At 43.2% G+C, this 19,504-nt stretch overlaps 1 protein-coding gene across 2 annotated transcripts in view; it reads left to right on the top strand.

The window, feature by feature from the left end:
- The window catches only part of UXS1 (UDP-glucuronate decarboxylase 1), an 84,217-nt gene that overhangs the window by 31,544 nt on the left and 33,169 nt on the right, over positions 1 to 19,504 (top strand). For both annotated transcript variants that reach the window (XM_045550353.1, XM_045550352.1), the window contains exons 5-7: positions 2,279 to 2,339; positions 8,197 to 8,377; positions 18,206 to 18,310. In XM_045550353.1, coding sequence (XP_045406309.1) covers positions 2,279 to 2,339; positions 8,197 to 8,377; positions 18,206 to 18,310 — 347 coding nt within the window. The remainder of the gene's footprint in view (positions 1 to 2,278; positions 2,340 to 8,196; positions 8,378 to 18,205; positions 18,311 to 19,504) is intronic.

Genomic DNA, 19,504 nt, shown 5'->3' with positions numbered 1-19,504 from the left:
CCCGCCCGAAAATGTGTGTGTCGAGCAAGGAGCATCTGTGCCTTTGCTTCAGTTTTATTTCTTTGAAGTACACTTCCTCTTATAAAACAGTTCGCTGTTTTCCTTCTGGTATAAATAGCGTACCGAATTTCATTTTAAGCTTTCAGATGGGGACTATTCTAAGCTCACAACTTGGATTGAAATTTGTTTCCATAGCCACACAGGCGTGCTCGCTCCCGGGGTGCCATGGCGCAGCCTTGTGCCTCCGCTCACGGATTCACTTTCTCTCCCGGCATGTCTGCTGTGTAGCTGTGCACCCTTCTCCCGTGTGGCACTGCCTCTAAAACCACACAGAGGCTAGGGGAGGAACTCCCACAGCAAGTGAAGGAAAGTGATAAGTCAGAGATGGCACCAGCGATCCCTGGTGCCCGAGATTGCAGGGGGGTGGGGGATTCAGTTGTGCCATGGGGCTGGGTGTGGAACTCCAGGCTGGAGGCTGGAGGCATGCACGTGTGAGCTCCAAGGAATGCAGGAAATCGGAGGCCGGGCTCCGTGGCTCACGCCTGCAATCCTAGCACTCTGGGAGGCCGAGGCAGGCGCATCGTTTGAGCTCAGGAGTTTGAGACCACCCTGAGCAAGAGTGAGACCCTGTCTCTACTAAAAAAAAAAAAATAGAAAGAAATTAGCTGGACAACTAAAAATATATAGAAAAAATTAGCCAGGCATGGTGGTGCATGCCTGTAGTCCCAGCTACTTGGGAGGCTGAGGCAGGAGGATTTCTTGAGCCCAGGAGTTTGAGGTTGCTGTGAGCTAGGCTGATGCCAGGGCACTCTAGCCTGGGCAACAGAGTGAGACTCTGTCTCCAAAAAAAACAGAAATCGGGGCAGGTGTGAGGGGTGCGTGCAGACAATGCTGAGATGTATGGTGCCATTCCCCAGCTGAGTAGTTGAGGGAGGAGATGGAATGACAAGAAGTTTTATGTGGCAAACAAGGCATCTATTGGCTCCCTCCAGTCTTCCAGCGGGGCCCTGACTGAAGGCAGAATTTGCCCCTACTCCAGACGTAGATGACATTCATGAAGCACTCAGGGAGTCCCGGGGGTGGGGAGCTGTTGCTCCCCCTGGGTGGAGGAGGAAGCCCTGAGGTACACAGTGCTGTTGGGGGGCTTGTGTGGGGGTCTACAGAACCAACAAGGGGGAAAGCCAGGGTTCCCACCTGTACCCTCAGACTCTCCTATCTGATTTTGTATGTAGTCTGCAAGGAAACTTGACCTTTTGAGAATTTGGGAACTCTTAGTAGGGGAAGCATCTGCATTGTGAAAGAAAGTGCCGTGGCTCCAATGTAGACATGCTTCCGGAGATGAGAAAGCCCTGCTTCAAGGGCTTCTGTCCAATGACCTGTCATATTCTCTTCAGTTCAGTGACAATTAGGGAAATGCAGTCTGTATCCTAGAGCTGTGCTGGTGCTGGGGACAGGGAAGGGATTGGGACAGTGCCACTGGCCCACCATCTCACCTATTAAAATAATAACAAAGTGGATCTCTTGGATTTTATTTAAAGCACTTTTGCTCCTAACTGAATCACTTTAAGAATGTACATTTCAAATCTGCAGTTATCACTTCTCACTGACATTTTATGCACTGGTTGTGTTACCCTGCTCCTTGAACATCAGTGTGGGCTGGGGACCCATGGCGCCTTGGGAGGGGCAGGAGGGCATCCAAAGATAAGGTAAGACTTAAGATAGGGTGGGAGCAGAAAGTAAGAGACGTACAGTGCTGATGCTCAGTCATTTTACTCAGGGACACTGCTCAGAGGGGGACGCTGCAATTGTGGAACTGCCGGAACAGGAGACAGAGTTTTACAGATACCTTTCTCACTCTTGTGAGGCAGTCCTCCAGCACTGGGCCTGTGACTTCACAAAACTGCTTTCTGACTTCTGACCCAAACATAGTGGAAGAGAATGCCACCTCCTCCCTCATCGTGTGTCTTTAACTGGACTAGTAGGGGTAGTGCCTGCTCTGCTTTAGCGGCTGCTGGTTGCCTGTTGCTTTTTAAATTTTTGCTTCTCAGGAATAGAATCTCAAGTCATATCCTTAGCTTGATTCTAAACAAGGAGCAGATTAGATATTTCTTGAACTCAAGTTAGCCAGTTACACTTGGTTCCTCCAACACTCATTCAGAGTAGAGAGAAGGAGCAAACAGTAACAGTTCTAAATTCTGGCATTTGCTTTGATGGTAGGAGAAAATACTCAAATGAGATGTTTGATTTTTTTCTTTTTTAATCCCTTCATGTTATACAGCTTTACCCAGAAATACCCACCAGTGAAGTTTTTATCAGAAAAGGATCGTAAAAGAATTTTGGTAAGTTTGCACATCTGATAGTATTTATAATATTAAGACATTTTCTTTTTAAATTGAGAGATAATTCACATATCATAAAATTCGTACTTCTGAAGTTACGATTCAGTGGTTTATAGCATGTGCACAGAGTTGTGTAACCATACCACATTCTGATTCCACAAGTCTCTTGCCTTTTTGAGATGGCTTATATAAATCTCACCCTGAGCAAACTCTACAGTCTGTTAGTACTTGTATGTTCCTCTTTTGGGGTTATTTCTATTGCATCAAAAAGATGTATGCATTTGAGTATGAATTTAGAAATATATTCATGTCTTAAGTAGCAGAGAAAAGTTAATTTTTCTAAGGTTTTTGTTGTCAGGTTGTCAGTTTGATCACAAAATCTGATGGTGTACACTTGTCTTAGTTCGTTTTGTGCCACTATCTATAACAATACTGCAGACTGGGTAGTTTATAATGAATTGAAATTTATTGGCTCATGGTTCTGGAGGCTGAGAGGTCCAATATCAAGGGGCTGGCATCTGGTGAGGGCCTTCCTGCTGCATCATACCATGGCAGAAAGGCAGTGAGAGGGCAAGAAAAAGGAGCCAAACTCATCCTTTTACGCAGAACCTACTTTCTCTGTAAGGCATTAATCTGTTCATGTGGGCAGAGCTCTCATGGGCTAATCATCTCTCAGGCCCCACTTCCGACACTGTTGCGTTGGGGATTAAGTTTCTAGCACAGGCCTTTTGGGAGACACATTCAAACCGTAGCATTCTGCCCCTAAAATTTATGTCCTTCTCACATGCAAAATGCATTCAGTCCATTCCGATAGCCCCGAAGTCTTAACTCTTTCCAGCATCAACTCAAAAATCCAGAGTCTCATCTCAGCATCGTATGGTTGAGACTCAAGGCATGATTCATCCTGAGACAAATTCCCCCAGCTGTGAGCCTGTGAAATCAAAACAAGTTATCGACTTCCAAAATGCAATGGTGAGACAGGCATAGGATAGACGTTCTCATTCTAAAAAGGAAAAACAGACAAGAAGAAAGGGGTAACTGGTCCCAAGTAAGCCCAAACCCAACAGGGTGAACACCATCAAATCTTAACACTCCAGATGACCTTCTCTGACTCTGCGTCCCACATCCTGGGCACACTGGGGTGGGAGCTGGGCCCCCAAGGCCTTAGACAGCCCTGCCACTGTGGCTTTCTTGGGCTCAGTCCACCCAGCAGTTGTCACAAGTTTGAGTCTTGTGCCTATAGTTTCCCCAGCCTGGTGTTACACGCTGGTGGCTCTACAGTTCCTGAGTCTTGGTGGTGGCTCTGTCTCTGTGAGAAATCTCTGGGCCTCAAAGCTGTCCATAGCATCCTTTAAAATCTAGGTGGAGGAAGCCATGCCTCCACAGCTCGTGCGTTCTGCAAACCTAAAGAATTAGAGCACTGTGTGATCACTGCCAAGGTTTATAGCATGTACCTTCAGGAACAGTGGCCTGAGCTGCACCTGGGCTGGCCTGAGCCATGGCTGTGGTGGCCAAGGAGCACTGTGCCAGAAAGCAGGGAGCACCGCCTGGAGGCAACACTGGGCAGTGAGTGCTGACCTTGAGCACCTCTCTGGAAACCTTGTCCTCAGCCTTCTAGCTTGCCTGGAAGGTCTCTGAAATGCTCAGGTTCATTCCCCGTTGTCTTGATGACTAGAACCTGGCTTCCTTCTAGCCATGCTAGTCCCCTTATCAAAGGGTCTGTCGGTGCACCTGTGCACACTTTTTCATCCTTTATGTGGCTAGGCTGGGGATTTTCCAAATTTTTTTGTTCTGTTTCCCTTTTATTTATAAATTCTGTCTTTAAATCCTTTTTCTTTCTCATTTTACTGTTTGCAGTTAAAAGAAGCCATGCAACTCTTCCAATATTTTGCTAAGAAATTGCTTTCGCCAGATACCCTAGCTCATCACTCTTAAGTTCTGCCTTCCATAAAGGCCTAGGACGAGGACACATACCTGCCCAAGTTCTTTGCCACTTTGTGACAAGGACGGCCTTTCCTCCAGTTTCCAGTACTTTGTTCCTCATTTCCACCTGAGACCTCATCAGAATGGCTTTCACTGTCCGAATTTCTACCAGCATTCTGATCACAACCACTTAAGTCCTCTCAGACTCTAGAGGGCTCTCCTCTTCTACTGAGCCCCTAGTAGAATGGCCTCTGATGCTGCATTCACGGCAGTAGCCATTTCTATCCTGCTTTTCCCAGTTCTCTCAGCCTCTGCCCATCACCCACTTCCAAAGCTGCTTCCACATTTGCAGGTGTTTGTTATAACCACAGCCCACTTCTCCGTGGTCAGTTTTCTGCCTTAGTCTATTTTGTGGTACTATAACAGAATACCCGAGACTGGGTCATTTATAAAGAATGGAAATTTATTGACTCATGGTTCTAAGATCAAGGGGTTGGTATTTGGTGAGGGCCTTATGACTGGGTTATCCCATGACGGGTGGGCAAAGAGAGGGTGAGAGAGACAAAAAGGGCAGAACTCGTTCTTTTATATGGAACCCACTCCCTTGATGATGAATGTGCGCCTGTGATAATGGCATGAATCCATTCATGAGAGCAGAGCCCCCATGCCCAATGTCCTTTCCCTGGGCCCCACCTCCTAACACTGTTGCATTGGGGAGTAGGTTACCAACATATGCTTTTTGGAGCACACCTTTAAACCATGGTAATGGTGATATATGAACCCTGCACAGTCTTGCCAGGGTTGTTCTTATTTCTGTGTGGAGTGATCTTCCTGTCGATGCCGAGTATTGCAGAATTTATTTCACTTTACACATCACCACAACAAATGGACTTAGTATTTTTAATTCATCTCCCATCTCATAGGTTAAGCACATTTCAGAATCATTTGGTACCCAAGTCTGGCATATTGTTGCTAAAACTTAAAGCCTTTTTAGTTTTTGTTAAGGCCTTAGGACAGCTTCAACAAAAAGAAGAGGTTTGTTCAGAAATACATTCTTCTTGCTGATTTGCTAAGCATAATGAGTTCGAATGCTAACCTTGAAGTAGACCACTTTAGCTGCCTGTTAGCTCCCACATGGGCAAGAAATACAGCACATTGAGATGGACTCAACTGCTGTAAAGCCATGTGAAACTGTGTAAGTTCTAATCCATTTCATTGTGAGAGATTTTACATCTTGTCTCCTACTGTCTTTTGGGTATTAGCTCCTCATTATTCAAAGGGTGTGCTTGGATTTGGTGATTAGTGTTCCTGATGAAGCTTTTTAAACACTGAGCCTCCAATGGTTTTGTTTCCATTTGAAACACTTGCTTAATGGGCTGAAATTGATTAGGACAAAAAAATTATATAACTATCCAGCTATGTTATATAAATCTTTAAGTATTTTAGATGGCAGGGAATCACTCTAGAAAAACAATTCCAAATGCATTGTTTTCAAGGCTAAAGTGCTTCTAATGATTTTATGTCACTAGTAATACTAGTGAAATGTTGGAGGTGATTAATTTAATACGATGTATTTCTGCTGTGTCTGACCTGTCTACCAGATATTTTGGATGCAGGGATGATGTTAGACAGCCACACAACATCTTATTTTCAGAAACATTTGCATTTAGCTATATAAAGTTACATTAAAAGGGATTAAATTTCTTTTAAAAAGTTGTAATTTTTTAAAATTTAAAAACCATGGAAAACAGGGAAAATACAATAAAATGAAATCTCATCCCATGAATTAAGCACTGGTGGTGAGTTAAATCTGAAATTTAGGTATTTTTCTGGAAAATCCTTTTTTATCCTCCTTGTTCAGGTGTACCAGTAGAGTGTAGGAGTGCTCAAAATAAAACATGAGCCAGACAAATTGACAGGTCATGGAGAGAGCGTGTGATTAGGAAGAGTGTTATTGCTCAGCTGGGTTCTTTTTGCCGGCTGTGCAGAAAAGAGCCAAGGCCCTGAGACAGCACAGGTGCAGGGGGGGGGGGGGGGGAGTTTAATAATGGTTCAGCAGCCAGACACGAAGACAGGAGAACCTTCTCAAATCCACTTCCCAAGAAGTTCCAGGCAGGGAATTTTAAAGGGAATTGGCACTGCTGATTGGTTGGGTTGGGGGTGAAATCACAGGGATGTGAAGCTGCATTCTTGCGCCGAGTCAGTTTCTACGGTGTGGGTCATAGGAATGGAGGGTGTGGAAAACCCCCTAAAAGGCATCTTAGGTTCCACAATAGAGGTGTTATATATGGAAGCTAGTAAGGGAAGTTTTAAATCTTGTGACCAGTCTCGTAAGTGGTAAGCAGTTATAGGGAAGCAAACTTAAGGGGCAGAAGCTGGTTGATTGTTAGCTAAGGCTATACCTTGCAGAACTTAGGCCACTAGCAAAGCTTTAACCCCTTGGTTTCAGTTGATTTTATAGGGACAATTCAAGAGTGTAGCTTTAGTCTATCGTGGCTAGTGATCTGAAGGGTTTAGACAAAAGCCTGACTTCTCTGGGTATCAGTCTCTTATCTCTAAAGCAAAGGGGATTTAGAAAATGATGCTCCCAATAAAGCTAATTGAAAGCTATTGCATACCAGGAGGGCTACTCTCAACCATTCTGCTTTAAACTTTTCTGTTAGTATTTTCATCAAAGCATGTATGACCATCTAGTTGGTGGTGACGGAGGATTCTTCCTGGGCCTGGGCTAACATTACCTCTCTGCCTCCCTCCCTGATGTCTTCACCCAGGTGGCTCTGCCATCTCTAACCTATGGTGCATTGCACTATGTGTGAGATTTTATTTGAACAGGAGGTTCATGGAGAATTACATATTTCAAAACCATAGACCTGGGGGTTTATGTGGTTTTTATTTTAGTTAAAAAGAATTGGTGTGTTCCTACTATTAATTTTTCAGTTTGAAACAGGAGAGTAAAGTGAACAAGAATTCTGGTTGAAGAGATGGCAGTGTGGAGAATAAAACAGAATAGAATGAAAAACACAGTTTCATGTCGCAAGTCTGTTTTCTGAACTTGTTCTTTTCACTCCCACCTCCTGTAGCCATCCCAAAAATAAAGGCTTTTTTTATCCTGCCCCCTCCAATTACATGATTTAATTTGAATAACTTTTTTTATTAATTTAAATTTTTTTTTCAAACACAGTTGACTTTTCACATTTGTGGTGGGTTAAGTTCTATAATTGCTGAGCTCCTGTTGTGACCCCTCATAGCTGCATCATTTTGCTCCTTGCCTGGGCAGTTGACACTATGGAGTGTGTACATTGGCACTCAGAAATTAACCAAGTGGTGGAAGAAATCGTTTAGTCTGCAAACAGCATCTCTTGCTTATTAATTTGTTCTTATAAATAATTGCACAGCTACACTACAGCCTAGGCAACAGAGTGAGATCCCGTCTCTCTAATAAAATATAATTTTAAAAAAGGTACTAGTTTTTCATGAGGTTTTTGAGTCCACTTTAAATACTGCATATTTTTCAGTAATTCACCAGATTTGCATTTTGCTAATCACTTTTTCTATGAAGTAGTTTTAAAAGTTTGCAGTGGTAATCTCAGAACCATATAAGCAATGTTCAGCATCCCGTCTATTATAAAACAAGAACCTTCGAACGACATGAAATTCTCTGTCAGTGAAGACATTTTTAAACTTGTAACTGTGATTTTTTTTATATTATTCACTAGGTGGTAGTTTGAACTTTTAGGCTGCCTAGGAGTTTGCAGACTTTGCTGTGCAGTGAGAGTTAAAGAGGCTGCTTTAAAACCTTTGTCATCTTGCTTCCCTCCCCTCCTCCCAAATTCTAAGTTGTGACTGCACCAAAGATGTTTCTCCATGGCATCAATCATCAGTGTGTTCTCACGTGCATTTTCTGGGGTGTTTTGCACATACTATCCTGATGCAGATAACCGGTGGTGCAGGATTCGTGGGCTCCCATCTAACGGACAAACTCATGATGGACGGCCACGAGGTAACCGTGGTAGACAACTTTTTTACGGGCAGGAAGAGAAACGTGGAGCACTGGATCGGACACGAGAACTTCGAGCTAATTAACCACGACGTGGTGGAGCCCCTCTATATCGAAGGTGAGTAAAAATTGTGTGTATTATCATTTAGAGCTTGGTAGGTGGTGTAGCCAGAGCAGCCAGATCCTGAGGGTGAGCTGATTCAGCCACATTGAATGTCGTGTTGTGTTTTAGTTTTGAAATGGTCTTATGTGTACAAGGCACTATGCTAGTTTCTGTGATAAAGAATGGTTGTAGCAGTGAAGAATATGTCTTCACTATTACATGGCACCCTCTGGTTTTGAGTTTCACAGACCTGTTGAAGTAGCATTTGTGTAGTACACATCCGCAGTGGTCTGAATGTTTGTGTCCTCCCCCAATTTTTATATTGAAATCCAAACCCTAAGTATTGGCGTGACGGTATTAGGAGGTGGGGCCTTTGGAAGGTGATTTGGTCATGGAGATGGAGCCCTCATGGATGAGATTAGTGTTTTTATAAAGGAGGCTCCAGAGAGTTCTCTTGACCCTTTCACCTTGGGAGGATGCAGTGAGAAGGTGCCATCTGTGAACCAGGAAGTGAGCTCTCACCAGACACTGAATCTGCCACCACCTTGATCTTGGACTTCCTAGGCTCCAGAACTGTGAGAAATACATTTCTGTTGTTTATAAACCACCAGTTTATGGTATTTTGTTACAATAACCTGAACCAACTATGATGATATCCCTATTGCCTAACAAGTCTGATGCCTGAACTATTTGCGTACAGTTGCTTTTAACTGCCTGTAGGATGTTAGCCAATACAGAATTCTGAATGAATAATGAAATCCCACTTATAAGTGTTTGAAGTCCTCTAATAATTTTGCCACTTTAAAGGAATTATAGCTTAAGTCTGCGATGGGTTGAATGGTGGCTTGCAAAAGATATGTCTTAACCCCAGAACCTGAATATGACCTTTTATGAAGGAAGGGTCTTTGCAGATGTGATGAAGGAGCTTCAGATAAATTCAACCTGGATTACCTGGGTGGGCTATAATTCCAGTGATAAGTGTCATTATGAGAGACAGAACTGGTGTAGACATAGACAGGTGGGACAAAGAGGATAAGACCACGTGAAGACCAGGCAGAGACTGTGGTTATGCAGCCCCAAGCCAGTAACACCTGGCAGGAGCAAGGGAGAATTCTTCCCTAGAGCCCGGAGGAGGTGTGGCCCTGCTGACACCTTGTTTTCAGACTTTTGGTTTCTAGAATTTGTGTGAGAATACATTTCTGGTGCTTTAAACCACCTAGTTTGTAGTACTTTAGTTACAGCAGCCACAGGAAGCAAACACAGGGGCCTTAGGTAGACTTGGAGAGGTCCTGTTCCTCCCAGACTAAGATGTGGTGGTGAGAGCTGCCAGCAGGTGCTTGCTCTTAGGACCTCTCAGGATCACACAGACTCGACATTCATTCTCATTCAAATTTGACCATAGCCATGAGAGCTAAGAGGTGTCATCCGCACTGTTAATATACATGGGAAACTACAGTGAGGGTGGAACCTGCCCAGAGTTGTAAGGCTATTAAGTGGCAGAGCCAGACTCAGCCCTGGGTTGTCCAACTCCCATGTTGCTACCATCAGCTGCCCTCCCCCTGCGTGGACAGTGCAGGACTCTGCTTTTTCCCGTTCTTAACAAATCGTGAACATTCCCCATGTCAGTAAAAATGTGTCTTCAAAAGCCAGTATAATCACTGAGCACTTCTTATTGTTTGGATATACCATAACTTATTTAAACTTACTTAAAGTTCTCCAGTGTTTTATTATAAATATCTTTGGGTTTGGGGGGGTTTATTTCCTCAGCAAAAAGAGTATAAATATGAATTGTACCAAATACTAGTATATCTCCATTATTTGGGGGTGTCTATTTCACTTCTTCATTAGTAGCATTAAACGTTATCTTTAAAAACTACTGACAAAAATGTCTTGCTAATTTGATTGAAAATCAGTGGTTCGGTGCATATTTCTTTTGTTCCTAAAAAAGGTTAGACTTTCTAATATGTTAATTCACAAAAGAAATTCAAATAGATTTTTTTACCCATTTTTTAGATTTGCTTTTTGTATGAATTCTTCATAATAGGGATGTTAACCATTGGGCATATATTTAGCATTTTTTCCCCAATCTAGTTTTTGCCTCTTCATTTCATGGAAATTTCATCATTTTAATACAGTCTCATCTGTTCCTTTCCTCTTTGTTATTTCTTTTGTTTCTTTTATACTATAACCCTTCCCAGATGAAGATGAATATTTAATCTGATAGTTTAAAAAAGCTATAACATTTAATTTTAATTATTTAATCTATTTGGGATTCATTTTGGGGTTAAGCTGCAGTTTTTGCAAAGTGAAACAGATGATGTAATAGATAAATTGTCTCCCTTTCCATTCGACCTTCCTCCTAAGGCAGCCATGGGGTTGACAGAAGCAGTGCAGGTGACAGGGCTCTGGCAGGCAGTGTCCTGCCAGGGTGCCCCGCCCGGCATTCAGCTGGAGATGCATGCAGGTACTGCTGGGGAGGGACTTTGCTGATGGAATTGTGGTTAAGAACCAAGAGGCTTTAAAATGGAGATTATTCTGTATTATCTGGGTGGACCCCACATAATCACATGAGCCATTAAAAGCAGCAAGAGAAAGTGAAAGAGTCAGGCAGAGAGATTGGGTAGAGGAGATTCCTTGGGGAGACCTGGCAAAAGGGAAGCTGGAGAGGTTCACAGTGTGCGAGGGTCCTGGCCTACCATGGCCGGCTCTGTAGGGGCTGTGAGCCAGAGAGTACGGCTCTGCTGAGGGCCAACGAGGAGACGGGACCTCAGTCCTACAGCCTCACCGAAGGGAACTTTGCCAACATCCTGAATCATCCTCTGAAGATAGGAACACAACCCTGCTGGCACCTTGATTTCCGCCCAGGAATGGCAGAGCTGAGAACCTGCAGAGCCACACCACGCCACAGCTGCAGACTGTCGGATTACAAATGGATTTGTATAAGCTTCTACATTAGATGGGGCAGCGATAGAAAACTACTGTGTAGTGGGGCAAGCCCTGGGGCCCCAAGTACCTGGCCCACACTAAGTGCTCCCCAGTGAAAGCTGCCGTTATTATCGTTATTAGTCTTTTTTTTTTTTTTTTGCACATAGCAATAAAGTACTATTTGAAAGTACTATTGGTTATATAATTTCAGTACTACCAAGAAACCAGAACTTAGTAAGAATGGTATGTTAATAAGTAAATTATCTTCTTTAGCTGTGAGTTTTGATACCAAAGCTGCTCTGAGCCATGTGTGTAGGACACACACACACACACACACACCCCCTCTTATAAACATGCATACACATACACAAGTATACACACAGACATACATACACAAATACATGCACAAACACATATACATACACAAGTGTACACACACACAACATGCATACACAAATAAACATGTACACAGGTGTACATATACTCATAAACATGTATATATACTCAAGTGTACACACATACATACACACACATACACAAGTGTATACACACACGTGCTTGTGCACTGAATGGAGTCATACAATAACACTTTTTGACTTTTGCTCAGAGTAATAAATTCCCTCAGTTGGCATTTATGTTGGGAGCGCATAAGACATTTCTATACCTCCGTAGTTTAAAGCCTGTTTTTCTCTTTCTCCTTCAGTGGGTCCCTCCCTGCGTTTGGTAACTCCCCTCTTCCTGACCCCATCTCTTCCCTCTTTCTGCTCCACAATGCCCACTTTGTCCAACAGCAGCAAAATACAGGTTCTTCTCAAGCTCACATGGAGCATTCTCCATGTTTGATCACATTCTGGGCCGTGATACACCTCAACAGACTTGAAAGACTGGAAATCATACAGAGTGCACTCTCTGCCACAGTGGAATTAAACTGGAAATTAGTAACAGAAAGATAGCTGGAAAACCACAAAATACTTAGGGATTAAGCAACTGCTACAGAACACACGCATCAGAGAATAAGTCTCAAGAGAAATTAACAATACTTTGAACTAAATGAAAGAATTAGGTTTCTCGTGTATGTATTTGATAAAGAATGAGATGGAAGAGAATTTAATTTTTTTCTCTTTTCAAAAGAATATCCTTTCCTGATGATGGAAAGAATACATGTTAAGGAAAATTTGGAAAAGCATAAAAAAGCAAATAGAAAATCATCTTCAATCCTTCTATTCAAAAAGAATCTGTTGATGTTAACGCCCAATCCTTTTCTAAATATGATTTTTTAAATTAAAAACATGCTTAATAGGCAATATGGTTATATGGTTCAATTTTTAAAAAACAGAGAAGATAATACTGTAAAAAGTCTCCCTCTTGCCTCTACCTCTTATCTTTCCAGTTCCGGCTCTCCTCTGACAACTGCTATTAATCATTTTTTTTTTTTCTATTCATCTGCAATGTTTGTATGCGACACAGCTAATACAAATAGGTATTGGTAATTCTCCCTGTTCATAGTGAAAGTCAGCTGTTATGTATTGCCCTGCATCTTACTGTGTTCCACTTACTGTATGCTGGTGCCATTTCCATATCATACATACAGAGCTATTTTATTTATTTATTTATTTATTTATTTATTTATTTATTTATTTATTTATTTATTTATTTATTTATTTATTTATTTTTGGCAGCTACTTAGTATTCTATTGTATGGCTAGATCAGATCCCTTTACAAAGATACATTTTCCTCCTTCTGCATTACTTACTAGCAAGTCCTTATGGTGCGACTGTAGTAAGGTTGCATTATGCTTGTGTTGTTGGATGCTTAGGTTGTTTGCAATTTGGTCCCCAACCCCTGGGGCCAAGGACCAGTCCCAGTCCCAGTCCCAGTCCGTGGCCTGTTAGGAACTGGGCCGCACAGCAGGAGGTGAGCCGCAGGTGAGCCAGGGAAGCTTCATCTGTACTTACAGCTGCTCCCCATCACTCACATCACCACCTGAGCTCCGTCTCCTGTCAGATCAGCTGCAGCATTAGATTCTCATAGGAGCAAACCCTCCTGTAAACTGTGCATGCAAGGGATCTAGATTGAGCGTTCCTTGGGAGAATTTGTCTGAAACCATTGCCTCTACCTGACCTCCTCCCTGCCCCCGTCCCTTCCCCCCCCATGGAAAAGTTGTCTTCCATGAAACCAGTCCCTAGTGCCAAAAAGTTTGGGGACTGCTGATCTAAGTCTTTGTCATCATTATCACAAAACACTTGTTTCTTCAGAGTCCTGATACAAAGATCCTGTGCCTCCCCAAAAAGTTGTCCCAGTTTACTTTTCCACCATCTGCATACAAAGAAATCTTGAGACCAGTATTTCTGTAGGGAACAGGAAAAGGCAGAAATGCTCATTGTGTTGTGGGGAGACCGGTACTGGAACTCATAGTACCTGTGTAGAAGAATTCCAGGAAAATAAAAGAAGAAAGTGACCATAGTTAACACTTCTTGGGCACTTACTATATTCCCAGGCACTATTCTCGTCAGTGTTTATGATTAGCATATTTAATTCTCTCAGTGCTCATAAGAGGTAGGCAGTTACTCTCCTCATTTTATAGGTGAGGAAACCAAGGCATGGAGCCCTTTCTGTTACCCACCTTTTACCTGAATGCTTCAGTCCCGTAAGAGTTCATGAGGGGGGCTGCTAGGAGAGGGAAAATGGGAAAGGCCTGGTTACCAACCCTGGGCACCCAGCGTAAACAGGTGGGGTGGGAACAGTGTTTGCCAAAGATAGTGGGTCCATATTTATGTAGACACTTGAGACATGCGGCTCTGATTAGAGTATTTCTGTTGAAATATAATTTAGAAATTTCTCAACTTTCAGTTTATATTGCAAATTTAAATATAAATCGCAGAGGTGGCAGCTCTTAGAGATCCCCCTCTGTTTAATTTGGAGCCATGAGGGGTTTCATACAGAGCAGCCCAGGGTACTGGAAATGCTTTCTCCCTGAGGTGCTGTCATAGGGAAGGTGAACCCCTCAGTACTCAGCCGGCAGCACTGGTGGGTAACCCCAGGCCCCGGGGGCTGAGCCAGACCTCTGTCATGTGCAGCCGTTGCCTTAAGTAAATGCTATTTGATATGAAATCAAGGCAAAACTCTTTTACTTCTTTGTGCCAAGAAAAATATGGTCTCTATACTTGGAGAAGGTCAGTCTCTTCTTAAATCCTATTTGCCATCATAAATACAGTTGCTAGGGAGGAGGTTTAGGGCCGTTCTGTGGGACTCCATGTTGCAGAGAGTGGCATCTCATTGCGTGATATTCCTGCCAGGCCTCTGACTTGGGGTGTAGGAAAAAACAATTCTGTAGCAAGTATCTATATGATGGGATTTTACTGTATACTAAATAGTCATGTGCGTTCACAGAAAGAGTGAACCCATCGTTTTGTTTTTTTGTTTCCATAGTCTTCAGTTTCATGGTGCAAATCCTTAAGTGGAACTTAGCAGTTTACTGGGGCCTGGGTGTGGCACAGGAGCATCCTTGATGCAGCTACGTCAGGAAATTAGGCAAAAACAAATCACTGGGGGCCTGGAAACACACAGTCAGTTTTTATGTGGATTTTCCCCTTTGGTAGATTATAATGCTTGAGTTCTCTGATGGGTTCTGAACAATGGTTTGGGGTTACCCTGAGTTCTTGCGATGATTCTTTTCCTTCTCAATTGATGTATTACTTATGCAGATTTCAGGCACAGAGAAATCCATCCTGAGGACCCATAGGGAGTTCATCTGTGGTTAGGCTGATTGGGTTTTCCCTCGTTGGAGTTCGTAGCAGGGCCCAGCAGCCTCCGCTGTCCCCTCACCCAGCCCCTTCCTGGGGACCTGCCAGCTTTCTGGTAGGAATGCTGTTGATCATTAATTGGGGCTTTTAGGCTCCTTTCTTGAGGCTCCTGTTTTTCTAGCTGAGTTCATGGCACATGGCCTTGTAAATGTGAAAGGGTCATGACAGGGCCACTTGGCGGTCAGCGTTGAGTGCACCCTGTGTCCGGGCATGCCTTTCCTTCCCCCTCTTTCTCTGTCTGCCCCCAACTTGGATTTTTGAATGTCAGGCTCATTTTCCATGTACTTTGAACTATGCAGTTGACATGCTCCGAGGGCTTTTTTCCTGGGCAGTGAGGGTTCACTTTGCTGCTTTATTTACATTCCAGAGCTGGTTGTTATTAATATTACTTAGAATTTATGTAGCACTTCTCCTTGCTGGCTATTTATCCCTGCTCTGAAGTGTCCCCTCTTCACTCCCCTTCATAATTCCTTACCAGATTAATTAATCAACAGACTCTACTGTAGTGTCCTTGTTAGGATAGGAACTGGAGTTATTGTTAACATGAAGGCAGAACACATTCTCCTAGGAAAGAGGGGCTGCGGAGAACTTTGGTTTTCATAGGGCTTTCGGGTTCTTCCTGCATGGGATGATGCATCAGTGTTGCTGTCTAACGAAATGTCATGACACAGTTTGCTGGTTATCCTGAGTTGCTTTCTAGGAGCAACAGTAGGGCAAACCTGTCAAATGGTGAAAAAATGACAAACCAGGTAGAATAGCCTTTTTGGATGGAAAATCCCCAATTTATGGCTCATCTCTTCACTTGGCTTTTGTTGAGCACTGTTCCCAAACTGGCCTGAGCCGTAGCACTGTGGAGGGATATTTGTTATAAGTGGAAGGTTTCCAGGCCCACCTGCACATCCTGATGGATCAGACCTGCAGCGGGCCCAGGAATCTGCATTCATGTGTGCTTCGAAGTGACGGTGGGGGCCTGTCCTCCCAGCAGAGGCAAAGCTGTGTGGAGATCAGAAGGAAGGAAACACTCGAGACTTGTGCTTAGTGAGCTTATTGTGTGGTGAAGAAAATGCGTGTGAATCATTTGGCAAAGCGGCACAAAGCATCGTGAGCCGCCAGCGGGAAGGGGATCATCTCTGACCAGGGATGACGGGGAGATTTCCCACATACACTGACCTCTGGGTTGAGCCTTAAAGAAGAAAGCATGGCCTGGAGCAGATGGGGAGGGAAGAGTGTGTACTAATGGTAGTGGCTTTCTGTTAGATACCAGGGCGGTATCCTGCACTTTCAAGGCACACGTTTCCTCTTAGTCTTTAACACAGTTTCCTGTCTTTCCTGCATACGTTGTCACCTCAAGAGTAAAAATAGTGCTGAATAATTTGTTTTGTAGGATCACAACCCATGCACTATGGTCTACACTGCCTTTGAGGCACACAGGGCAGCCTGGTCTATATGAGCAGACATGCCTTGTCACATCTGATTGGGCTCTCTGGTGTCATACTCAGCTCTGAAGGTCCAGCCAGACTCATTCTGTTTTGAATCTGGCATGATCCTGTTCCAGAGTGGCAGCGGGTGAGAGGAGGTGTTTTCAGAAGAAGAAACTCAGTGCCTGTCCCAGTTTCCTGTCACTTCCACCTGCAGCCCTTAAGCTTGTTGGCAGGGTGTGCAGGTGCTGACCCGGTCCATGCTGGTCCTAGGTGTAAGCTACAAAAGATAGCATGGCCCCAGAATGATGGGATTTTGTGAGAATTAATTTTAAAAAGCTGTCTTGTTAACTTACAACTTGGATAGTAGAATTTTGTTTGCTTTTTAATTTTAGCTGTTTATCAACTCAGAATAACTTGTGGGAGTGAACATAATAGTCACAAGAATTTTCTCTTATTAGGAAAGATCCATTCAATGAATTTGCGTATTGACAGATTATCCACAGTTTTTAAAGGTTTTGTGTTTTCTTGGTTCTCTTGAAAAAATATTATTTTTTTGTTCCATTTTTAAATTAGCTCAGTGGTTTTCAGCTTGGCTTTTTAAAATGTATGTATAAATACATATATAAGGGCCCAGAGTCTCCCAGCCTAGAATTGCCTGTGTCAGGGTATTGGGAGCCCAGGCACCACCTCACTGGGTGACTGACGTAGAGCAAGGCTTGATTGAGAATCTCCAGACTGATCCATTGTGGAGCCTAAGGAAAGCAGCGGTCCCCTGGTTGGGAAGAGGGCAGGAGGCTGTGGGGAGGAGCCGGAGGGTGCAGGCAGAGGAGTACTGCAGGTGCCCTTGCATACCTGTGCACAAGGGAGGACGCATTTTGGCAGTGAAGCTTTCAGATGCTATTCCTCAGTTCTCCTGTGGATGGTGGGTGTGTTTTCTTTCACCTGTAGCTAAAGTGGAATGGCATGGCACAGACTTGGTCTGTCTGGAAGGGTGCTTTCCTCGCATGTGTTTATCCATCACTGCCATTTCACAGGGAGAGATTGGTTCCTGAGCGCCTCTCTGCTGTGAACAGGTTTACCTGGCCTGGGTGGCAGAGGGCTGTGGGTGACGATGTTAAAGTGAATGCCTGTGCACAGTAGGGGGTAGTTGTTTGGAATCTGAATTGTTTTGCTACTCATGGCTTTAAAAACCACCCTCCCCAAGTATCATCTCAGGGTCTGGTTTTATGTATACAGAATGCATAAAAACAAAAGGAAAGGCTAGTTTCTCCCATAGTTTCCTGTCTTTTCTTTTATGTCAGATTTGCTTCACAAACTAAAAACATTTGCTTTAGATATTCATGCTTAATTCTGTGCCTGAAAAATGTCTTCCTTCAGATTTGAATGCTTTATCTGGGACAAATGTCTCAGAAAACAGTCAACTTGGTAATCAGATTAACTCTAGTTATAGAAGAACAGACCCAAATAACTGGCTAAGCACATGTTTTTGTTTCCAGATAATTAGATATTCTATTTTTGTTTAAAATTCTTCTAATTAGAAATGTAAATTAGTTTCTATAAAGTATACTATGGTAACAACTAGAATTTCAGTAAAAGATACACTAACATCTTTATTGTACAGTATAATTCCTAGGAGTTCAGAATTTTTTAGTGTTTTTCTTGGAAATAATAGGCTTCCATTTGTCTCCTTTAGTTGACCAGATATACCATCTGGCATCTCCAGCCTCCCCTCCAAACTACATGTATAATCCTATCAAGACGTTAAAGACCAATACGATTGGGACGCTAAACATGTTGGGTAAGTTGTTGTTTTCTTGGTTTTTTTTTGGCTCTTGCTAGAAATATTTTAGATGATTTTAAGCATAGGTAATTGAATGTTGTATTAGAGTTTTATTGGGGTGTTTACCCCTTTCCCTCATGGCACAGCCTGTGGCATTTGGCAGCTTTGCAGTGTTATTTCAGTGTGACTTTGACATTGGAATTTGTCTTGGGGAAGATGGCCTAATTTCCATGCATTGCAGTAACTAGGCCGCAGTGCCTCTGTGTGAATCCCTGGGGTGACCACACGCACTTACTTCACTTGACCGTCCAGCATTGCTCCTCTGCTCTGAAACCAGTTGACTGTCACCCGGGACAGATGGGTGCCTCTTGCTGCAAAGGGGTGCTGGTGGCTCTGATCCAAAGATTGAGTTGGCATGGCTTTCCACACAGGGGAGATTCAATACCAGTCCTTGAAGGCCCCCGTGTCTACATGTGGGGTTGTCGAAACCGAGTACCTGCTCTAGACTGAATTCCAGGATTCACATTAGTGAAAGATGAAAGAGCGAGCATCGTTAAGGGTGGCCATATGTGTGTATTCACAAACGACATGCCTTAGATTTATAGCTCTGGGCAGTATGCACATGTTAATGTTTAAAATTAGAGGCATGCTTAAGTTTAGCACAGTTTTGTTTTTTTTTTAGACTAGAGGTTTTGATTATCTGCAAAGTGTAAGAAAGGGACCACTTTTTAAAATGTCAAGCAAAAAATGGATTTAATTATAGGAACATTTAAAATAGGTTCTACAAATGGATTTCGGGAAATATAGCACAAAATTTTAATTTGAGGGAAACGTGAAGCCAAAGGACTGAAAGGGCAGCCAGGGATTGTTTTTAAAGTCTCTTAAACTAAATATTTTGAGGAATTGTACTAATCATGGTTCTCCAGGAGAATAGAACCAATAGGATATATATATTAATAGATATGTGGAAAGAGATTTATTATGAAGGATTGGCTCATGTGATCATGGAGGCTGAGAAGCCCCACCATTTGCTTCCTGCAAGCTGGAGACCCAGGGAAGCCGGTGGTGTAGTTTAAAGCCCTGAGAACTGGAGAGCCCAGGGCTGAAGATCGATGTCTTTCCTCCTCCTTTTGCTCTATTCAAGCCTCCAGGGGATCAGATGAGGCCCGCCCACATTGGGGAGGACCATCTGCTTTACTCAGTCTACAGGTT

The sequence above is a fragment of the Lemur catta genome, chromosome 4 (assembly GCF_020740605.2).
Source record: "Lemur catta isolate mLemCat1 chromosome 4, mLemCat1.pri, whole genome shotgun sequence".
Taxonomy (NCBI): domain Eukaryota; kingdom Metazoa; phylum Chordata; class Mammalia; order Primates; family Lemuridae; genus Lemur; species Lemur catta.
The sequence above is the reverse complement of the archived record's forward strand: the minus strand, read 5'-3'. Positions and strand labels throughout refer to the sequence as shown.